The 20,900-nt window shown below is 50.9% G+C and overlaps 1 protein-coding gene across 2 annotated transcripts; it reads left to right on the plus strand.

The window, feature by feature from the left end:
- Positions 1 to 101: 101 nt before the first annotated feature.
- Positions 102 to 20,444, plus strand: Sez6l2 (seizure related 6 homolog like 2). 2 transcript variants are annotated; one of them, NM_001107550.2, is made up of 18 exons: positions 102 to 1,076; positions 1,996 to 2,127; positions 2,706 to 3,005; positions 3,316 to 3,455; positions 3,648 to 3,849; positions 8,178 to 8,363; positions 8,947 to 9,115; positions 9,672 to 9,835; positions 11,690 to 11,890; positions 12,303 to 12,441; positions 13,198 to 13,394; positions 13,496 to 13,690; positions 16,917 to 17,108; positions 17,205 to 17,396; positions 17,889 to 17,927; positions 18,109 to 18,226; positions 18,339 to 18,435; positions 19,876 to 20,444. In NM_001107550.2, exons 1-18 carry the CDS (start codon positions 998 to 1,000, stop codon positions 19,903 to 19,905), a joined length of 2,772 nt encoding a protein of 923 aa, NP_001101020.1. In that variant the 5' UTR covers positions 102 to 997; the 3' UTR covers positions 19,906 to 20,444. The 2 variants fall into 2 exon arrangements, with proteins under 2 accessions (NP_001101020.1, XP_087416064.1); XM_087559938.1 differs by lacking the exon at positions 17,889 to 17,927 and having other exon boundaries at positions 503 to 1,076; positions 19,876 to 20,424.
- Positions 20,445 to 20,900: the final 456 nt, after the last annotated feature.

Genomic DNA, 20,900 nt, shown 5'->3' on the forward strand with positions numbered 1-20,900 from the left:
ACAGGAGGCCACGGGTGGTAGCCGCTGGGCTGCAGGCCTCTGTCATTTCGTGTGCTGGAGGAGGGAGTCTCAACACCTACCCCTCAGACTCCTTACAAACCTGGATACTCCCCTTTTTCCTGCGAGAGGGGCGAGCCCATCCCATCTGAGCTTTTGTAAAGGGCATAGTGAAGGCCCTCGGGGAGGTCCGGGTGTGGACAGAGGACGTACTGGACAGGCCAGCAAGACGTGAACCAAGCTGTGCCCACTCTCAGCACCTTAGGAAGACCAGGTGCAGATACCAGATGTTCTGGAATGGCGCCGGGAGGAAACCTAATTACTACTGGGACCAGAGTTTCCTTCCGCTCCCCTAGAGGCCTCGGAGTACAGATTACGGTCCTGGCTCGGGATCCCTCCTTCCTCCATCTGCACTTCCTCCTCCTCCTCCCTCATCAGAGAATAAATCCCAGGCCCCTCCCTTCGCCCGTCCCCAGGATCTGACGTGGGCTTGACACCTTTCTCAGCTTCTCTCTCCCGCAGCTCCAGTGGCCGAGCTTCAGCTTCCCTGGTTCCGCAACCCCTTCCCTCTTCCTCTCCGTGATAAGCCCCGGTTGAACCCTATAAGGACCCTCTGGATCTTCAAGTCCACCCTGGACCCCCGGAAGCTGCCTTTTCCCTCCCACTTCCCCTGGCTAGCTAGCTATCATCCCGATGGGCCCAAGCGCCCGAACAAGGGGATAACCTTCGGCCCTCTCGGCCCCACCCCCCGCAGCGGGAGCCGCGCCCCCCTTTGCCATAGATCGCAGAGCAAAGGATAAAGATTAAGCAAAAGGGGGCGGACTCCAAGCAACCCCTAGGCCAATTCTGCTCCTCCATCCCAAAGGAAGAAATATTGTCTTCCTTTGCTGACCCTTAGCAGGAAAGCAAAATTAAAGGAAAAGATAAAAGGACGCGAAGGGAAAGTGACAGCTAGATTATTCAGAAGAGCCACGGAGGAGAGAAATTAGGGTGAGTCGCCATGGGGACTCCCAAGGCCCAGCACCCGCCGCCTTCCCAGCTGTTGTTCCTAATTCTGCTGAGCTGTGCCTGGATTGAGGGTAAGGACATGTGGGGGTGGGCCCTAGGAAGGTTCTCGTGGGTCTTTTACCTTCTTTCTCTGAAGATATTGAGTCTTCCGAGCTTGTGGGGGAGGGGAGGGGCACAGTTGACTGGGAAGGGGCAAGCCAAGGCTCACTGGCTGGTACGTGGAGCCCTTGAACTCCTAATATTAAGGAGATAAAGAAATGAACAAGAAGAGCTTTTAGTTGTATCTTAGGGGTTAAATTCAGGAAGAAGAGCTGGGGGAAGTTGGGTGGATTTCTGCGGAGGCGGTAGAAGCAGGCAGGGTACCTGGGTGGGAGATGGGGGTGCTGGGAGAGATGCCAGGCGCTCTACACACAAATGTTCTTGGACATATGGACAAAGACAGATGAACACAAGCAGGGATATTGAATCCCTGACTCTAGTCTGATCCTCAACCCGAGCCAGGAGAGACTGCAAAGACTGCAGAGAGAGGGAGAGAGAGGGGGAGAGAGAGAGAGAGAGAGAGAGAGAGAGAGAGAGAGAGAGAGAGAGAGAGAAGACTGAGTGTCTGCAGAGGCAGAAATCCAGAGAGAAAGCTGGCACTGCGGAAGCAAGGTCTGGGAGGTGCTGTCAGACTCTCCTCAGAGTTTTGGGAGATCAGGGGAGTGCTTCACTTGGGAGGAATAGAAAGCAGCCCCAAAGCCCAGATTCTGCACACCCTGCTAGAGCTGTCCAGGGCTAGTACTAACTGAGGTTCTCACTGAAGGCCCAGAAACCAGGAGGGAGAACTGTATGAGTGAGAGAGCAGATTGGAGCCATTCGTCTGATCTTGGCTCTCAGTCCAGCCTGGGACCCGCCGAGTGTCCGTTAGATAAGATGTGCTCTGGGAAAAACCTCTCCAGATAAGGACGGGATATAGAGGAATGAAGAGGCTCACAGGACTTCACCTCCTAGGTTTGCCCCTGAAGGAGGATGAGATGATGCCAGAGCCTGGAAGTGAGACTCCCACAGTGGCCTCTGAGGACCTGGCTGAGCTGCTCCATGGGGCTTTGCTGCGGAAGGGCCCAGAGATCGGCTTCTTGCCGGGTGAGGCCCACAACCTGGCATAAAAGTAGAGAGAGAGGCTATGTCTCTGAGAGAGGGAAGGCAGGTAGAGACAGTTCCTGGGGAGAGAGCCCTAGGAAGCCAGTGAAAGTCAGGGATGGCAAGCTGAGAGAGTCAAAGCTGGCCCTCGACAGAACCAGGACAGGGACAAAATGATGAACAGTCAAGAGGTCATGTATACAGAGAGAGATGTGAATTTAGACAACCAGAGTAAAAAAAAAAAAATGGTGAGGCAGATCATAAAAACCAGAGACCAATGCGAATGCTAAGCAGAGAAAGGCTCCAGAGAGAGTTAGACAGAGGGAGAGACGAGTAGGCAGGAGAGAGAGCCAGCTCTGGGGGTGGGGAGAGGCTCAAGGGGGCTGTCAAGACTGTGGTGGAAAGAGAAAGGGAGCTTTAGTTGCAAAATCTTGAGAGAATGTGGGGAGTCTGGGTGGGTAAGGGGAAACGGGGGTCTGTACCCTGTGGGGAGGCTTAGGGGTGTTTCATTCTAAACTGTTCCCCATCCCTACGGGCGAATTAGCTGCTCCTGTGCGCTGACTATCCTTAAACTATCTCAGGATCTGACCCAGACCCCACACTAGCCACCCCTCCAGCCGGCCAGACTCTTGCAGCACCCTCCCTGCCACGTGCCACTGAGCCGGGGACAGGGCCTCTGACGACAGCTGTCACCCCTAAAGGGGTCAGAGGGTCAGGCCCCACCGCACCAGAGCTGCTGACCCCACCCCCTGGAACTACAGCCCCGCCCCCACCTGGCCCCGCCTCCCCGGTCCCACCCCTCAGGCCCGAGGGAGGAGAGGAAGAAACCACCACCACCATCATCACCACAACAACTGTTACCACTACTGTCACCAGCCCAGGTGAGGCGATGGAAATGGCATGGGAGCTCCCATGTGAGGCTGGATGGGGGAGGCTGCTTGGATTGTGTGGAAGGAGATTTAGGCAAAGGTCGGAGAGGGGTAATGACAAAGGCCAGCATTACGGTCCAAGGGCTCTCCTGTGGGCTTCCATCCATATTGTAGCTGGGGAAGGAAAGTCTCAGTAGAGGTAGAAAGGGAGCACTGGCTAAAGATGGTAAAGGGTGGTGGGATACAGCCAAGCACTGAAGATGCTTGGCTTTCGGAAGGGCATCACACGGGATCTCAGTCCCAGCCACTTACGTCTCTTTAGTTCTGTGCAATAACAACATCTCCGAGGGCGAAGGGTTTGTGGAATCTCCAGACTTGGGGAGCACTGCCAGCCGCTCTGTGGAGCTCCTAGATTGCACCTACAGCATCCACGTCTACCCTGGTTATGGCATTGAGATTCAGGTACTTTTCTTTGGTGCCCATTGAGTGTGACTAAGTCTGGCCTGGGATCGGTGAACCTGTTTTCTGACCTATGATCTCAAAACTCTTAGCGTTCTGCAACATGGGTGGTTTACCGGAGGGTGGGGGCTTAGGCTGTCATGTAACCCCTCCCCTGCTGACATGCCCTGGTCTCCCTGTATCTGGCTTCTCTAGGTGCAGACACTCAACCTCTCTCAGGAGGAGGAGCTCCTGGTGCTGGCTGGTGGGGGCTCTCCAGGCCTGGCCCCCAGACTCCTGGCTAATTCCTCCATGCTGGGAGAAGGACAAGTGCTTCGGAGTCCAACAAACCGGCTGCTCCTGCATTTCCAGAGTCCTCGAGTCCCAAGGGGCAATGGCTTCAGGATTCACTATCAGGGTGAGGAGTCTGAAGTGCCATTAGAGGGACAAGAGACACCTAGGGTGTAGAGACATCTCCAGAGTCTCTCTAACTCAGGGTTCTGAGAGAATCTTCCTCCTGCTTGGGACCCTATGGGGACAGGACCCTCAAAAGACACACATGTACATTTTCAGGCACATTCCTGGATCTGTAAAAGCGTGTGACTGAATCCAAGTAGCAATTCACTTAGTCCATTCAATGAATTTTTACTGAGTACCCACTTCATACCAGGCTCTGTGCTTGCCTTCATTGGGGAAAACAATGAATAATCTCACTGTAAGTCTGTCTTTAAGGAGCTGAAGATCTCGGTAGAAACAGATAGTAATCAGAATGGTGACGTCAGTCAGGTAAGGACTATGATGGAGGGGACTCAGGCCAGGGGAGCAAGAATCAGAGGGAGCCATTTTTTTCCTAAGAAAAATATAGGAATGGCTTCTTGGAGGAGGTGGTGACTAAGAAGAGACCTACAGAATGAGCTGGCCATGGGAAGGGTGGGTGGAAGGAAGAGAAAGAAGCAACTGGAATGGATTGGAAAAACATTCTGAGTCCCAGAGAGGAGAAAAAAATGGAGCCCTTAGAAAGGTGAAGCAGAAGGTAGAGTTGTCTTCGTTGTGTGACCCAGGGCAGTTTATTTCACCTTCCTGGGTCTTGTGGCTCCATCTGAAAAACAGAAGCTAGAATACTTACTGTGGTGTGTTACTAGGACGATCAGGTGAGTTAGTACCTGTGAAGTATTTAAAACGGGGTCTGGAACAGAGTAAAACCTCAGCAACGCCAGTCAGTGCCCCCACGGCCAAAGCAGAGAAAGCAGTGAATGAAGAATGAACAGTAAGACCACCCGACGGGAAGCAGGCAGGGCAGCTGAGGGAAGCTCAGGGTGTTTTAATCTGCAGATGAGAGGCAGAAAAGTGGCTCTTAGGTTTGCGGTTTGGGCAACTCCTTCTGACTTCCAGAGCAGTAGGGGGAGTGTTTTATGCTTCTACACACAGACAAGCTACACATGTGATCAATGCTAGCCTAAGTGGGTGTGGGGAGAGGGGCTTCCCATCGTGCACATGTATTTTCTAGCACACATGCATGTGCGAGAGCTAAGGGACTTAGCCAGTATCCCCATTCCAGACATTGCTGTCCCCTGCAAAGTTCTTTTATGTGCTTAGAGACAGGAGCCACTGTCCCTTGGCTCCATACACTTCCCCCTCCTTCCAAGATACCATGTGCATGTTATTAAGGTTGCAGTGTATGTCTATTCCCCATGCCCCAAGGATCAATTTCTCAAGGCAGAAGCTCCTACCACCAGGCCTGTTGGAGAGACCAGAGCTGGGGCTTGCACTTGGTTATTACAGACAAAAGCATGCATGCCTTGGGATGCTAGACATCAGATGAGAAAAAAAAAATAAAAAGCTACCCACTGGCTCCTTTAAGCAGTCATTTCCCTAGGGCATCAAAAGTAGGACTCCCGGGCTAAGTGGAGCATCGAGGGGAGCAGGGCTGTTCAGTAAAGGGGACTTCATTACCTGCCTTGGTTTTCCCTTGTTTGCTGCTCCTGCAGGCATTGTTGGGACAGAGGTACTTTTAAAGTCCTTTTTAAATCTGCTCTAACTGTGGTCTCCTGTCTAGAGTGTTAGCCCAAGTCTTAGCAAATTTGCCACGTACAAAGTCCTTCATCCCATCCTCTGCCTCTCATGCAGAGAGGGCCGTGTCAGCTCCACCTCTCAGAGGAGGGAGAAGGCACCTGAGACTTTGTCGACGAGTCAGAAATCAGATGACCAAGTCTCCTCCTCACAGTTATTCCTCAGAAGAGGGTGGGGTATGGCTGGCATGCGTCCCCTTGGGTGGGAAGTCCTTTGCATGCTTCCTTTTGTTTTGAAACGGGGTCTCGTGTGTAATCTAGGCTGGCCTGGAACTCACTGTGTAGCCAAGTATAGCCCTGAACTTTGACCCTCTAACCATTACCTCCCCAGTACTTGGATTATAGGCCTGGTTAATTCAGAGCTGGATATTACTGAGTTACATCCCCAGTTCTGCACTTAATGTTTTTATTTAGATTTTAGGCCAATCCCCTTACTGGTCTGAATTGTTGAGATTAGTGAGAGATATCCCTTTGCAGTGTGAGATTAACCTGCTTAGGCATTGTTTCAGTCTCATAGTGATAACAGATTATAGGTAATGTGATGAGAAGAATGACATGTATAGAATGTATAGAATTGAACATGGGTGAGATCTTACGGGAACAGGGAAAGTCTAGAAGGCTTCCTAGAAGGAGTGATATTTCACTTACTCTCCCAAAGATCGGAAATAGACCAGAAAGCCTCGCATGTAGAGGCACAGGAGTGGGCAAAAATACGGAGATGTGGTGGTGCATGCATGTAATTCTAGCTTTCTGGGTGCTGAAGCAGCAGGTACAAGAGTTCAAAGCTAGCCTGGACTACGTAGTGAGATCTTGTCTCAAAAAAATCAAAGGTTAGCTAGGTGTCAATGGAGCACGCCTTTAATCCTTGTCCTTAGGAGGAAGAGGCAGATGGTTTCTGTGAGTTCAAGATCAGCCTAGTCTGTGTAGAGTTCCAGGCTAGCCAAGGCTACATAGTCAGCTCGCATCTCACAAACAAAACAAGAATCACAAAGACTGGGGTGGGAGGGGTATAGTTCATGGGGGAGCATTTGCCTAACATGCACAATGTCCTGGATTTAACTCCATCACTAGAGGGGAAAAGAAAAAGACTGTGAGATAGGAAGGAGTCAGACTGGGTTGTGGAGCCTCAGGAGCTGAGTACCAACTTATGGACCAGCTGGACCTGGCCAGGAAGGGACTAGAATATCAAGCTCAAACATCCAGGTTTGGCTCTGTTGGCCACAGAAGGCTGGCATTTACCCAATCTGCTATATTTTAAATAGCTGTTTTTATGTCTCCTAGTCTTAGTAGACCGGGGGCTCTGGAAAGGCAAGATATAGGTTCATTTTGTTTCTGTTTGTCTCCAAAGCTAGATAAATGCTTGATGACTTTTGAAATGTGGAGGGGATAGCTTTCTGACAGAATAGGTTCCAGAGTCAGGAAAGACAAAGCCTTCTGCTGACTAGAACTGGCCTGTGCCCGCTACAAGACAACAACAGCCTTGTAAACTGAGTGTGGCAATGAGATTTTCTGGAAACTGAGGCAGGATGATTGAGAAATTGAGGCCAACATGGGCTACATAACAAAACCTTGTTTCAAAACCAAATTCCACCTTACCCACTCCCCATGCTAAAATAACTTCAAAAGGCTTTGAGAGAGACATAAGCAACACAACTGTGCAGGGTGTGCAACTGTGCAGGGTGTGCAACTGTGCAGGGTGTGCAAGCAACACAACTGTGCAGGGTGTGCAAACAACGCAACTGTGCAGAGTGTGCAATTGTGCAGGGTGTGTAAGCAACACAACTGTGCAGGGTGTGCAAGTAACACAACTGTGCAGGGTGTGCAACTGCAGGGTGTGTAAGCAACACAACTGTGCAGAGTGTGCAACTGTGCAGGGTGTGCAACTGTGCAGGGTGTGCAACTGTGCAGGGTGTGCAAGCAACACAACTGTGCAGGGTGTGCAGAGGGGGAGAGGCCCCAGGGGTGATCATCAGAGAACAGAATCACTTGAATGTGAATGAACAGGGTCACTGTTGCTAGGGAAAAGCCCTAATTTCAGGTACAAGGAAGTCAGTGCAAAGGGGGAGGTTGCATAGTTCCCAGTGCACGAGCGAGACAAACCAACTTGGTAAGGAAAGCTGAGCACTCCATCTCCACTAGGGAATCCTTCAAAGGGGCACTGGATAGCAAGGTCTTAGGTCAGCCTTCCTAAAGCAGTCTCTTGTGTCTGGCCTAGCTGAAAGCCATGTGCACCTCCATACAGGAAAGTTGGCGAGAGAAAACGCCACATTTCACAAGTGGGAGCCCCAGTCTCCACCTCTGCCTACCTCCAAAACTGTGTGAACTGAGCTGGAATTGAACCATCTCTGCAGACGCCTTTAGTGCTGATAGAAGTCAGGGTGCTCAATTGATTTACCGGAGGTCCTGCAGCCAACAAGACTGGGCTCTACAATAATTGTTATCTACAAAAGACCAAAGCAGGTTAACTGACAAAGGTCAGAGATGAGCACTGTGGATGCTCCTCATCACAAGGCAGCAAACCAACATAAGGAGTCGCTTTTCTTCAGTGTGCACCCCAGCATGGAGCCCGTGTGTTTCCTGGGAGTAGGGGATGGGGGACTTGCAGAAGTACCAAGGAATGGGTATGAGAACTTGCTGTGGGACAACAGCCCCTCTTCCTCTCCTTTGCCCTGTCCAGCATACCTTCTGAGCTGTGGCTTCCCACCCCGGCCAGCCCATGGGGACGTGAGTGTGACAGACTTGCATCCTGGGGGCACCGCCACCTTCCACTGTGACTCAGGATACCAGCTGCAGGGTGAGGAGACCCTCATCTGCCTCAATGGCACCCGGCCAGCCTGGACTGGTGAACCCCCTAGCTGCACAGGTGAGTCTCTCACTGCAGGACTTCTGTCCTGACTGGGGGTCAGGTGAGTTGGGAAATTGCCATCTTTAGGGAGAATCCATCTTTAAGTTTTTAGTTGCAGAGCCCCTGTCCCAGGGTCTCCCCTAGAGGTCCCTGCTGTGATGGTCTTCATCCTTAGAGAATCTCCAATCTTGTCTGGGCTTCATCTTGGGATGCCCCAGTTGGTGTTTGCCATCCTGTTACCACTTGTAGATGCCCTTTCTTTGGAGAATCCTCCACCTCGATGAGCTATGTTTGGGGTTCCTGACTGGTAGCTCTGGGTCGTAAGATCAACCTATCCACCAAGCTTAAAATGCTTACGTTCTAGGGATCCCTACCTTCAAAGCTTCTCATCTGAGTTTCAATTTTGAGGTTCCTTAACTCAAGGTGCCCACCTCTCCAGAGGCTTCGTTTTAGCAGTTTGATGCACAGGCTTCTATTTCAGGCTGGGCAGCAGCCGAGGAAAAGTCCTGTCTCTTCACTCAGTGCATGGGGCAGAGGCCATCCCTGGCCAGTGCCCACCAGGCTCTAGAATTAGGCCTCCCTGTTCTTTCTCTGCCCACAGCATCTTGTGGTGGTACCATCCACAATGCCACACTGGGTCGCATTGTGTCCCCTGAGCCTGGGGGAGCTGCAGGGCCCAACCTCACCTGTCGCTGGGTCATCGAAGCAGCTGAGGGACGGCGGCTACACCTGCACTTTGAGAGAGTCTCACTGGATGAGGACAATGACCGGTGAGGATCCGGACTCTGGGTCAGAGATCTCTACCTTGGGAAGGCTGGGAGGCTTCAGGGGGAGAGTCAGATACACTGGATGAAGTGTCAAACCGAGTTTTGTCGTAACCTTCTCAGAGAGTTCAGTCATGCAACCTTAGGTGCATCAGAATGCCTGGAGGCACCTCAGTTCTCATGGGTAGAACAGAGACGATTGCGCCCTTCCAAATGCTTAATTAATGAACGCATTAAGATATGTAAAGTGGTTGAAGTGGTGCCTAGGACATGGTAAGCACCATCAACATACACGCTGTCATTTTCCTCACCGCTCTCTGTTGCTTCCTAAGTGTGCTCTCAGGCTGAGCACCCAGGCTCTCTGTGTCTCTGTATCCTTACCTATAAAATGAGGGCTTAATAATAGTGTCTGACTCAAGAGTCCCTGCAAAGATCAAACAAGATCAAATACGTAGAGGCATGGTAAGGGTTTGATAATAGCAGCCGTAAAGATAAGCAGGAGAGCAGGCGGGGAGGCACCTCCAAGGGGAAAATGCACCTGCCACCCTTCTGTCCATCCCAGGCTGATGGTGCGCTCAGGGGGAAGCCCCCTGTCCCCTGTGATTTATGACTCTGACATGGATGATGTCCCCGAGCGTGGCCTCATCAGTGACGCCCAGTCCCTCTACGTAGAACTGCTTTCAGAGACGCCAGCCAACCCCCTGCTGCTCAGCCTCCGGTTTGAAGGTAACAGTCTCACTTCCTGACCACGCCCAACTGCACACCATTTCCTCTTCCTCACGAGAGGAAGAGTCACAAGCTCCTAACCCCTCCATGCTCATCTCTGTGGATGGTCTCTGATACCTGACTGAGATGCCTTCACGGGGACATCTTTTTATCCCAAGCAGTCTCTTCTGATTCAGTTTCAGATCTGGCCTGATCCACTATACAGCCAAGTGGACAGTTATCTGTCTCTTAGTTTTTTACTGTGCGGTGGCTTCACTGGCATGGAGGCTTTCCCTATGAGGTGGACCTAACTACACTCTTACAGACTATCTATCACCTTACTTCATGCCATCAGGAAAGAAAATGAAAACCAGAAAGGAAATGCTCCCAAGAGCCTGGGCAACAATTCCAAAAATGGTTCTCATCGACTTGATTAAGTTCAGTTAAGCCGGGCGGTATTACGATTGGCAGCGCTGAACGGCATGGCTGCCTCTGGTTGGTCCTAACCAACCAACCTCATGGGCTAGAAGTAAGGAAAGCATGGTCCACCTAATGGGGAGTTGGTACCAGAAGGAAGAACAAATGTTGGACAGGTCAAAAGGAGTCAGCAGTCGTGGGAAACGAGGCAGTTAGGTGGAGCCTCTATATGGAGCATGAGAGAGGAAGGTGGAGGGCAGCTCAGGGGAAAGGGAGAATGGTGCACTCGAATGGCCACTCAACTTTTACAGAAAACCAAATCAGCCAAAATGTACACGTCTAGAACATTTTTTTCTGTCCTTCTGGTTGCATCTTATCTACGAAACAGCGTGGCTGAGCATTTATAAAAACAATAGCAAAAGACAATGGAAGAGTTGGGCAACGCAGTGGTGGCCCACGCCTTTAGTCCCAGCACTTAGGAGGCAGAGGCATGCAGCTCTCTGAGTTCAAGGCCAGCCTACACAGTGGGTTCCAGGACAGCCAGGGCTACACAGAGAAACCCTGTCTCACACAGAGAGAGGCAATGGAAGGGAAATGCTTGGGTTAGAAGGGTGCGGGTTCGGTTGGCTCACAAAGAGGTGGGATTGGCCCTGGGACCTGGGAGATGGTTGGGCTTTGCACAGGACGCCTTGTCAGGTTAAGTAATATAAAACGCAGCAGTGGATCCGCAGAAAGCTGGAACATGATGGGTTCTGAAAGGGCTAAAGAGCTGTGTTTTGGTGAGAATCCTGCCCGGGCGGGCCATTGCTGAGCTGTGAGTTTCAGAATCCTTACCTGCACCATAGGTGGCTTTGTAGATAAAATATAATCAGATGGACAAAAAAAAAAATTGCCTAGAGATGAGATGCTCATTTGGCTGATTTGGTCTCTGTAAAGTTGAGCAGCTTCTGCACTAGCTGCAGTTTTGGATTCCAGCAACAGTGTGGATGATCAGAATCCAACTGTTATTTCTGAGGCTGGAACACACCTACGCAAGCCAGCTTTCCAGAAGCTCCCCTCCCAGGCCCCTTGCTGTTCCCAAAGCCAAATGTCTGTGGATGAGAACTAATCGTTCAGCACTGTAGCTCTGGCTCTGTGGCTGCCCCCTAGATGACCTGGGGGCAGGTGGCTTTTTGTCTGAAGATGTCCTTGTCTGTAGAATGGTGGTTAGTACTCTGGTGCTAACTATACGTGGTGGTTGGCACAGGTGCATGGTCCCAGCAGCCACTTGGAAGGCTGAGGAAGGAAGATCTCAAATTCAAGGTCAGCCTGAAGTATATAGAGAGACCCCCATCTCTAGATACCAAAACAAACAAACAACCCATGAGGGGTCTAGCCACACCCAAATTCATCTTAAGTGCTCGACATGAGTTCCCTGATATCTGTCTAACGCAATGTCTGTGACCAACTCCTCTCTAGCCTTTGAGGAGGATCGCTGCTTCCCGCCTTTCCTGGCACATGGCAATGTGACCACCACAGATCCTGAGTACCGCCCAGGGGCACTGGCCACCTTCTCATGCCTCCCAGGATATGCTCTGGAGCCACCAGGGCCCCCCAATGCTATTGAATGTGTGGATCCCACTGAACCCCACTGGAATGACACAGAGCCAGCCTGCAAGGGTAAGCCCTCTCATTCCACAGAGCCTACAGAAGACCACCCCTGAATATGGGACCTCTGGAAGGCATTGTGCAGCAGATCTGAATGAACACTAAAACACATAGAAACCCAAAGCCTGGGTAAAGCTCTGCCCCCTCGGAGGCTGCTTTCGTGGGGGAGTAATTTCAGGACTTGTTCTGAATTCAGGCTCAGACCCAAAAGGCTTCTAAAGCAAGAACTAGAGTTGGGCTGAGTATGGATTGGGTGGTGAGTAAGCTGGAAAGTGGGTGGGTTAACTGAGGGCAGGGCTAGAGAAACAACCATAATAAAACCAGGATATGGCAAAATCAAGGTGGCCTGGTGCACACTGCCAAGGACAATGAGGACCGGTGAACGGAGAACACGTGGGTTCTGAACCTGACACCTCTTCCCTAGCCATGTGTGGAGGAGAGCTGTCTGAGCCAGCTGGTGTGGTACTCTCTCCCGACTGGCCCCAGAGTTACAGTCCTGGCCAAGACTGCGTGTGGGGCCTGCACGTCCAGGAAGAGAAGCGCATCTTGCTCCAAGTTGAAATGTATGTCTGGGTCATGGTAGCATGTGTGATGGATGTGGGCTCTATCTGGTGTGGGCGAGAGAGCACTAGCCTGCGTTCTGAGCCCAACTGGCTCTTCTGAGCTCACACAGAATTCCTTGGGTACGTGGTTTTCTGAAAGAGGACCTCAAGAGGGTACAGGACAGAGGTGGGAGCCCTCTTCAAGGGCTGCTGCAGGTCTGGAGGGTTCTGCTCTCAAATGCTCTACCACTGAGCTATACCCTGCCCCTGTGTGTGTGTGTGTGTGTGTGTGTGTGTGTGTGTGTGTGTGTGTGTGTCTAATATGACTCCTTGAACAAAGGAACCCTGGCCTCAAACTGGTGCTTGATTGCTAGAACAAAGTCAGTAGGTACAAGTCAATAAGCTCATTTGGTATGAGGTGGTCATGTGAGTGGAGAAAGAATGGGCATGGACCCAAAGCAGGTAAACAGGCAGAATCCAGCATCCGAGTGTGGAAGGGCTATGGTCTATTATTGATCAAGCAGCTGGATTTGGGCAGGGCATGGGACTAGAAGACAGGCTGGAGAGTGGATGAAGCTAGTAATGTACAGGGTTGAAGATTAAGAAACAGGAGTAGGGAGGAGTCAACCCACCTCTGGAACCTGGAGAGAACCCTAGATTGGTCAAAACTGAGAGGGGGCATTCAGGGCCGATCTACTTAAGATTGAGCGAGTGGAGCAGAACGGGATGCGATGGGATAGTCTTAGTTGGCCTACTTGTCTGATACCCCTCATGTAGCTTGAATGTTCGCGAAGGGGATATGCTAACACTGTTCGACGGTGATGGCCCGAGCGCTCGAGTCCTGGCCCAGCTGCGGGGGCCTCAGCCACGCCGCCGCCTCCTCTCCTCTGGACCTGATCTCACTCTGCAGTTTCAGGCACCCCCTGGGCCTCCAAATCCGGGCCTAGGCCAGGGTTTCGTGTTACACTTCAAAGGTACGGAAGGCGAGGAGGTCTGGATGGCCAGGGGGTCTGGTAGGGAAGGGATACCAGCGCGAGATCTCTGAAGCTGGAAGGGTATTCCATCTTCACTGCAGAGGTCCCGCGGAACGATACGTGCCCGGAACTGCCACCTCCTGAGTGGGGCTGGAGGACAGCATCCCACGGGGACCTTATCCGGGGCACCGTGCTCACTTACCAATGCGAGCCTGGCTACGAACTACTGGGATCAGACATCCTCACTTGCCAATGGGACCTGTCCTGGAGCGCGGCGCCACCTGCCTGCCAAAAGAGTGAGTAGGGCCCCACCTCTAAACCTGTGCTTGGGCTCTGGCTCCGCCCTTTCCTGTCCCTCTTTTTGTCCTGAGTCCTGCAGGAGTCTTCAGGCCCAACCCCAATGACCTTTAGGTCCCATACAGTCTCTTGAAATACACGTGCGCGCGCGCACAGGAGTCCTGCATTTAGCTCAGGCTGCTTTCTTCCCTTTCATCCTGCGTCCTACCGGCTTTTTTTTTTTCATCAAGGTCCAGCCCCTTCCACTCTTGATTTCACCCTTGCTAGGTTTGAGCCTCTCCTCTACAGGATTCTGACAAATTGCAGCTGGGCTCTGCCCCATCAACTATTAGTTCTCTTCCAAGCCTCAACCAAACTCTCAGTTCTCAAAAAACCGACTCTGTGGGAAGTCACTCTGTTAGAATCAAGGCTTATCAATGGACTTGACTCGTTTTAGTGCAGACGCCGAAGCCCGGCTCTGGGTTATGGTTATAGAACAGGTTTCTGGCCCTTTTCTAACCTGATGGATCTTAAACCTGGAAGAGAGTTATATGAGCAACTAGGCATGGTACATAGTAGTCACAGGGATTGACTGGGAAACAGTACTTAACGCCTCTGAACTTTGGCTCTCCCGCGGATGGGCGGATGGAGTAGGAGCGGGCATTATGCAGAGCAGAGGCAGCCTGATGCACAGAAACGGTAAGCCAGAGGGCTGATCGTGCACAGCCCTGTAGCAAGACTGGCCCCATTCACCCAGGAATGGGGGGCATTTACTTCAGAGGAGGTGAGGCTAACCGGAGCTTGGAAGCTTTGTTTATTTTTTAAGGAAAGGCTGAGCACAGTGGCACACACCTGTAAACCCAGCACTTGGGGAGCTGAGGCAGAAAGATCACGAGTTCAAAGCTAACTGTGTCTGAAAAGCCCAAGGACCTGGGAGTGAGGGGGATGAAACAGAAGGATTTCCCTAAGTTTAAGGCCAGCCAGGGCTAATTAGTAAGACCTATCTCAAACAAACAAACATCAACAACAAATAACATAAAACAAGCAACAGAATGAAGTAGTATCTTGTCTCTTTAAATTTGAGGAAATTAGCTAAGTGGTGGTGCCTTTAATCCTAGCAGGAGGAGCTCTGAGGCCAGCCTGATCTACAGAGTTCCAGGACAGCCATGGCTACACAGAGAATTCCTGTCTTGAAAAAGCAAAAATAAAATAAATTTGGGGAAACTGACAGAAAGATTGATTTTAGTTCTCCCTACCTCCCACCCCCATTATTTTTTCCAGTCAGGCTTTCTCTCTTGGATAGCCAAGTAGGATAGCCTTGGCTATCCTAGCACTTACCCTGTAGACCAAGCTGGCCTTGAACTCAGAGACTTGCCTGCCTCTGCCTTCCAAGTGCTGGGATTAAAGGTGTGGGCCACATGACCCATTCTGTAGTTCTTGCAGATAGTCCCCAGGGTGCAATGGTGGAGTGAATGGGGAGGAGTTTCAGAAAGCCAGACTTGAACTGGACACAAAGACTGTAGCTGACTCAGTACTTCATCCCTGGGACGATTCACAGAACAGTGGACCTGAGTAGGCCAAGCAGTCAGGTTGCCTAGCCAAGGCTAGCCTTGGAAAGTTGTCCAGGTTACACCCTGATTCTGATGCTGAGACTCAAGTGTCAGAATCTTATCCAGTGCTCCATGGCCCTGATCCTGGCAGGTTCCAGCTTGGCTAAGTGCCAAGCCCTAGGCCACAAGACTGATGGTAGTAACATTGATCTCTCGGGAGAATCAAGATTAAGTATCACTCAGGGTGTCTAGCACAGGTTTATATGAATCAAAGGCCATGTGTTTGGAAAGATAGCTCAGATGTGACAACAAGCATCAAGACTTGATTGAACTGGATCTCCCCCAGTGGTGGGGGCAAGGAGGGTCATTGGAGCTTACTGGCTAGACAGTTTACCTGGATAGGTGAGCTCCAGATGCAGTAAGAGGTTGTTTCAGGACATTAACCTCAGGCCTCTGCATGCACATACATGAACACATATAGATCTACAGTCACAAAGGCCTTGGTATGACCTTCTGTTACAGTAGCACTGGAAATAAATGTGCAGGCTGTATATGTAAGCAAACTGAGCTAGGCACCGTGCAGATGTGGAGGACAGAAGAGTCATTCTGTCTTGAGACACTAGCTTCTGTCCACAAGAATGATCTGCCATGCCAGGGACAGTGCCGGGCTTCAGTTAATGTGCTCCGATATAGTGATTAAATATTCTTTTTTTTGGGGGGGGGGGACAGGGTTTATTTGGCTTACACATATTGCTGTTCATTATTGCAGGAAGTCAGGATAGGAACACAAGCAGGACTGGAACCTGGAGGCAGGAGCTGATGCATAGGCCTTGGAGGGGTGCTGCTTACTGACTTGTACAGCTTGCTTTCTTACAAAACCCACCATCAGCCCAGGGATGATAGTACCCATAATGGGCCTGGCCCTCCCTCATTAATCATTACGAAAATGCCGTACGATTAGATCTTATGAAGGCATTTTTCTCAAAGTTCCCTTCTTTTAGATAACTACACACAAAACCAGTCAGTACAGATGTGTTGAACTTTTCTACCCGAAAGGTAGTCCCAGGTCAGGCAGGAACTGTAGACAGAGGGCCAGAAGGCCTTGGGAAGTAGGAGGTGCTTTGAGTTGTAAGTTATCTGGGAAGAGCGCTGCCGACAACGCCTCAGGAAGATCAAACCTTAGAAAGAGCCGGTTAGAGTTACAAGCCCAAAATCTTACCCGCGCCCCGTGATTAAATATTCTTAATTTTACCTGAATACAGGGGCCAGGTTTGCCCCACTAATCCTGTTTTCAAAAGAAAAAAAAATTTTTTTTTTGGAGTTGGGAACCGAACCCCAGGGCCTTGCGCTTAGTAGGCAAGCGCTCTACCACTGAGCTAAATCCCCAACCCTCAAAAGAAATTTAAAACACAGTTTTTCCCCACCCCACAGGGTGTCTGCTCTGGAACTTGCTATGTAGCCCAGGCTAGTTTTGAGCTTATATTCCTTCCTTTAGTCCCAAGGTACATTGCACCATCAGGATCAAACCCATTTAACCTGAAGTGTTTCTGACTCATAATCTGTGTCCTTCTAAGGGATTTTGAGAGGAAGACAGGGCTGTCCTGAGGAGATGGCAGAAGCTCAGGCCTCTGGGAGCCCTGTTTCAGGTAATCTGCTAAGACCTTGGCAATCCCTAATCTGTCTGTCCTGTCACCAGTCATGACTTGTGCTGACCCTGGTGAGATCACTAATGGCCACCGGACTGCCTCAGATGCTGGTTTTCCTGTGGGCTCCCATGTCCAGTATCGATGTCTGCCAGGATACAGCCTAGAGGGGGCAGCTGTGCTCACCTGCTACAGCCGGGACACGGGCACACCCAAGTGGAGCGATCGGGTCCCCAAATGCGCCTGTAAGTTTGGGAACACCCCAGGAAGGGAAGATTGGGGAACCCAGACTGGGCCTGCTCAGTATCTAAGTGGGCATGTGGTTGGCCTGCTCCCTGCAGTAAAGTACGAGCCATGCCTGAACCCCGGCGTTCCTGAGAATGGCTACCAGACATTGTACAAGCATCATTACCAAGCGGGGGAGTCACTACGCTTCTTCTGCTATGAGGGCTTTGAGCTCATCGGCGAGGTCACCATCACCTGTGTACCTGGGCACCCCTCCCAGTGGACAAGCCAGCCCCCACTCTGCAAAGGTGCCTGGGCAGGAGGGCATATCAATATACGGGGAGTGACAGGGCTAGAAGAGTTGGGTAGAAAATTCAAGAAAAATGGCCGACCCTGCTGTGTGCCTATCGTGTGGACTCTCATCCTTATAGGCATGACTGGAAGACCTGGGGAGATTTGAGGTCCCAGATTAATCAAGGGATGTAGTGAGGGTCTTGGTTTAGAGGCCCCCTGCTCTCTCTACAAAGGGAGAGTTTTGCTATCAGTGAGTAATTCTGAAGCTGGCTGGCTCAGACTGTCCAGGAACCTTGACCCTTCAGTGATCTGAAGGAAGAAAACAGGCCTTGACCCATCAGTCCCCATGGTCTCCATACACTCAGGGAAAGACAAGTTTAGATTGAACAGAGGGCAGAGAACCAGGCTGTGCAGCCCAGCCTTGCCCCACCGGGCTCTGGCCCTCTCCTCAGTCTCCTTCCCTCCCTGGCTCAGACCCCATCCCCCTCCCCCTCCTCTCCCTGCAGTGGCCTATGAGGAACTCCTGGACAACCGAAAACTGGAAGGTCAGTGAGGGTATAGGTGGAGACCATACCTGGCCAGGTTGGGAGGGCAAGGTCAAGGCTGGGGGCAGGAGGCCAGGCCCCGGAGGGGTGAAGCCAAGGGTTCAGGCCCCAGGGCAAGAGGCTGGGAGAGCCCAGGAGTGGACACAGCCTTGGTTCATTTGCTGTTCTTCCTCCCTCCCAGTGACCCAGACTACAGATCCATCACGGCAGCTGGAGGGTGGGAATCTCGCTTTGGCTATCCTGTTGCCCCTGGGCTTGGTCATTGTCCTTGGCACTGGTGTTTACATATACTACACTAAGTAAGTACCCTCATCCTCATAGCCGGCCAGGGCTGGTGGCTTACCAGGCATGGGAGCAGGTATAGGAGCCCAAGGCCTTGCACATGTAAGACTGTTCTCCCTTACCTCCCAGGCTACAAGGAAAATCCCTCTTTGGCTTCTCGGGCTCTCACTCCTACAGTCCCATTACCGTGGAGTCAGACTTCAGCAACCCACTGTATGAAGCTGGGGTGAGTCTCTCCCCTCCCCTTGGGGTGCCCCATCTCTGTCTACCCTCAGGACTTCATGATCTTCTTCCAAAGTCCCTGTGATCTTTTGGGGGGATCTCAAATTCAGTTGCCCGCAAAAGCCATGACAATACCAAAGCAAACTGTGTGTAGACAATAGGGAATTATAAGGACTGTAGCAAACTGCAGAACCAGAGTTCATTTACAGGATACAGCTCTGTACAGCCCTAATCCATAGTGGGACTTAGGCTTAATCTCCAGATCTCCCAATTGTTCAAGACATTTCAGAAACTCATCTTTGTCATCCTAAGATACTATAGGATATAGGATATAGGATATAGGATATAGGATATAGGATATATATATATATATATCCATATGCTAGATTCTACCCAGGAAGCTTGCTTACTTTTTATTTTTTTTTATTTTTTAATTTTTATTTTTTTGAGACAAGGTCTCACTATGTAGCCCTGCTGCCCTGGAACACGCCGTGTAGACCAGGCAGGCATGAGAGTCTCAGAGATCTGCCTGCCTCTGCCTCCTGCATGTTGGGGGTTTAAAATGTGCACCACCACACCTGATTGAGAATCTTTACTAAAAAAAAAAAATTAAAATTGTTTTATGTGTATGGGTGTTTGCCTGACTGTATGTCACCACACTAAGTGCATAAAGTGCCTTTAGATGCCAGAAGAGGACATCAGATCCCCTGAAACGGAAGTTACAGATGGTCGTGAGCCATCTTGTGAGTGCTAGGAATCTAAGTCCTCCGGGAATGCAGTCATAACTCTTAAACTACTGGGCTCGCTCTCCAGCTCCTCTGTATTAATTTAAATACAAAGGTCTTGCTGGATGTGGTGGCCAACAATTTTAATCCCAGCACTTCAGAGGCAAAGGCAGAGACAAGCAGATCTCTGAGTTTGAGACCAGCCTGGTCTACCTAGGGAGCTCCAGGACAGACAGGGCTACATAGAGAGAGACCCTGTCTCAATATGAAGGCCTTTTTGAGAGTGCATGGTATTTGAGACTGAACTTTGTGCCTTATGCAACGTCAAATGACATTGCCAATGTCTTGTTCTCTTTGGTATTTTGAGACAAGAGTCTCTCTATAGCACTGGCCGGTCTGAAACTCTATGTAAACCAGGCTGGCCTAAAATTCACAACCCAGCTGCCTTTGCCTCCACGTGCTGGGGTTAAAGGTGTGTGTGTCATCATGCCTGGCTCTCCAGTCATCTTTTTTCTGAGACAGGGTTTAAATTGTCCAATCTGGTCTTAAACATCTGTAGCCCAGGTCAGCTTTGAACTGTGGTCCTCCTGCCTCTGCCTCCCTAGCAGATGGGACTACAGGTTGGTACCTCCAAACTCAGGTCAAATTATCTTCCTCCTTCTTGTGGATGCCTCTTCACCTCCAACTGACTCCAATTTATCTGTTTTTTCTGTCCTCAGGATACAAGGGAATATGAAGTTTCCATCTAAGTCTAAGTCTGCAGGACCCAGGACCTCCCCATTCTCTCATCATTCTGGGCAGTGAGGAGCAAAGGATCTGGTCTCTGGCTCCCCTACCCCCCTGCTGTGTAAATAGTCTCCCCACCCCATGAGGGGGCTTTGATGGCCCTGGAGACCCTACAGTAAATAAACCAGCATCCTGCCGCCCAAAGCCGCCTCTTCTTAGTTGCCAAATAAGGGGCCTTCCACCCCCTATCCTACTGATTTCTGGACCCACGGAAGGGAACTCAGCCCCTTGCAACTCTTGGGGCTCCTCCAGGCCAGGGCCCTACTCAAGAACTGTCCCCCAGCATTACTGTCCCCATGGCCATGAAGGCTCCCTACCCCCAAATGCCTGACTGCTGCTGGGCCTTGGAGGGTGAGAAGGATGAAGGGAGAGATGGGCTGAAACCCATCCCTTCCCCGTGTCTCCCCACCCACTCTCTCTCCACATTTATTTGCTTCTGAGTTCTTGTTTTTGAGCAATAAACGGAAAGTCACCACTTGTAACTGAGCTGGTGAGTCTGGAAAAATGGGTCTCAAGGTGTTGGGGCCAGTGGTGGGGAGCCCTCTGGAGAGTAGGTTTGGGGAAATGGAAGCTCTTTGGGAGAAAATGGAAATCCAATTTGGGGCAGGAGCCCGGGTGTTGGCCTGCAGTCCAAAAGCCTGAACCCAGTATGATGGTGCATCCCTTTACTCCTAGCTCTTGGGAGGTAGAAGCAGGCAAAATTTGAGGGCTACATGGTCCTACATGGCAAGTTCCAGGTCAACAAGGACTACACAGTGACCCTGACTAACAGTAAGCTTGGCTTGAGGCTCCGACCTTGTAGAGGACTGGCTGGCACAACCAAATTCTCCACTAGTTCTTTCTAGATTCCTCCAACTAGAAGAGCCACACCCTTTCACAGACCCAGGGAGCAGGGAGCCTTCTGTTTATCTCGTGAGCAGTTTCCCCCTTTTGTGCATTGTGTTCTTTCTCCTGCTGA

Source organism: Rattus norvegicus, chromosome 1 (genome assembly GCF_021556685.1).
Source record: "Rattus norvegicus strain SHRSP/BbbUtx chromosome 1, alternate assembly SHRSP_T2T, whole genome shotgun sequence".
In the NCBI taxonomy this organism is placed as follows: domain Eukaryota; kingdom Metazoa; phylum Chordata; class Mammalia; order Rodentia; family Muridae; genus Rattus; species Rattus norvegicus.

Coding starts and splice junctions, on each gene's coding strand:
- Sez6l2 (NM_001107550.2), top strand. CDS start 998: ATGGGGACTCCCAAGGCCCAGCACCCGCCGCCTTCCCAGCTGTTGTTC. Junction 9,836..11,689: donor GCTCAGCCTCCGGTTTGAAG/GTAACAGTCTCA, acceptor ACTCCTCTCTAG/CCTTTGAGGAGGATCGCTGC. Junction 17,109..17,204: donor TCGGGTCCCCAAATGCGCCT/GTAAGTTTGGGA, acceptor TGCTCCCTGCAG/TAAAGTACGAGCCATGCCTG.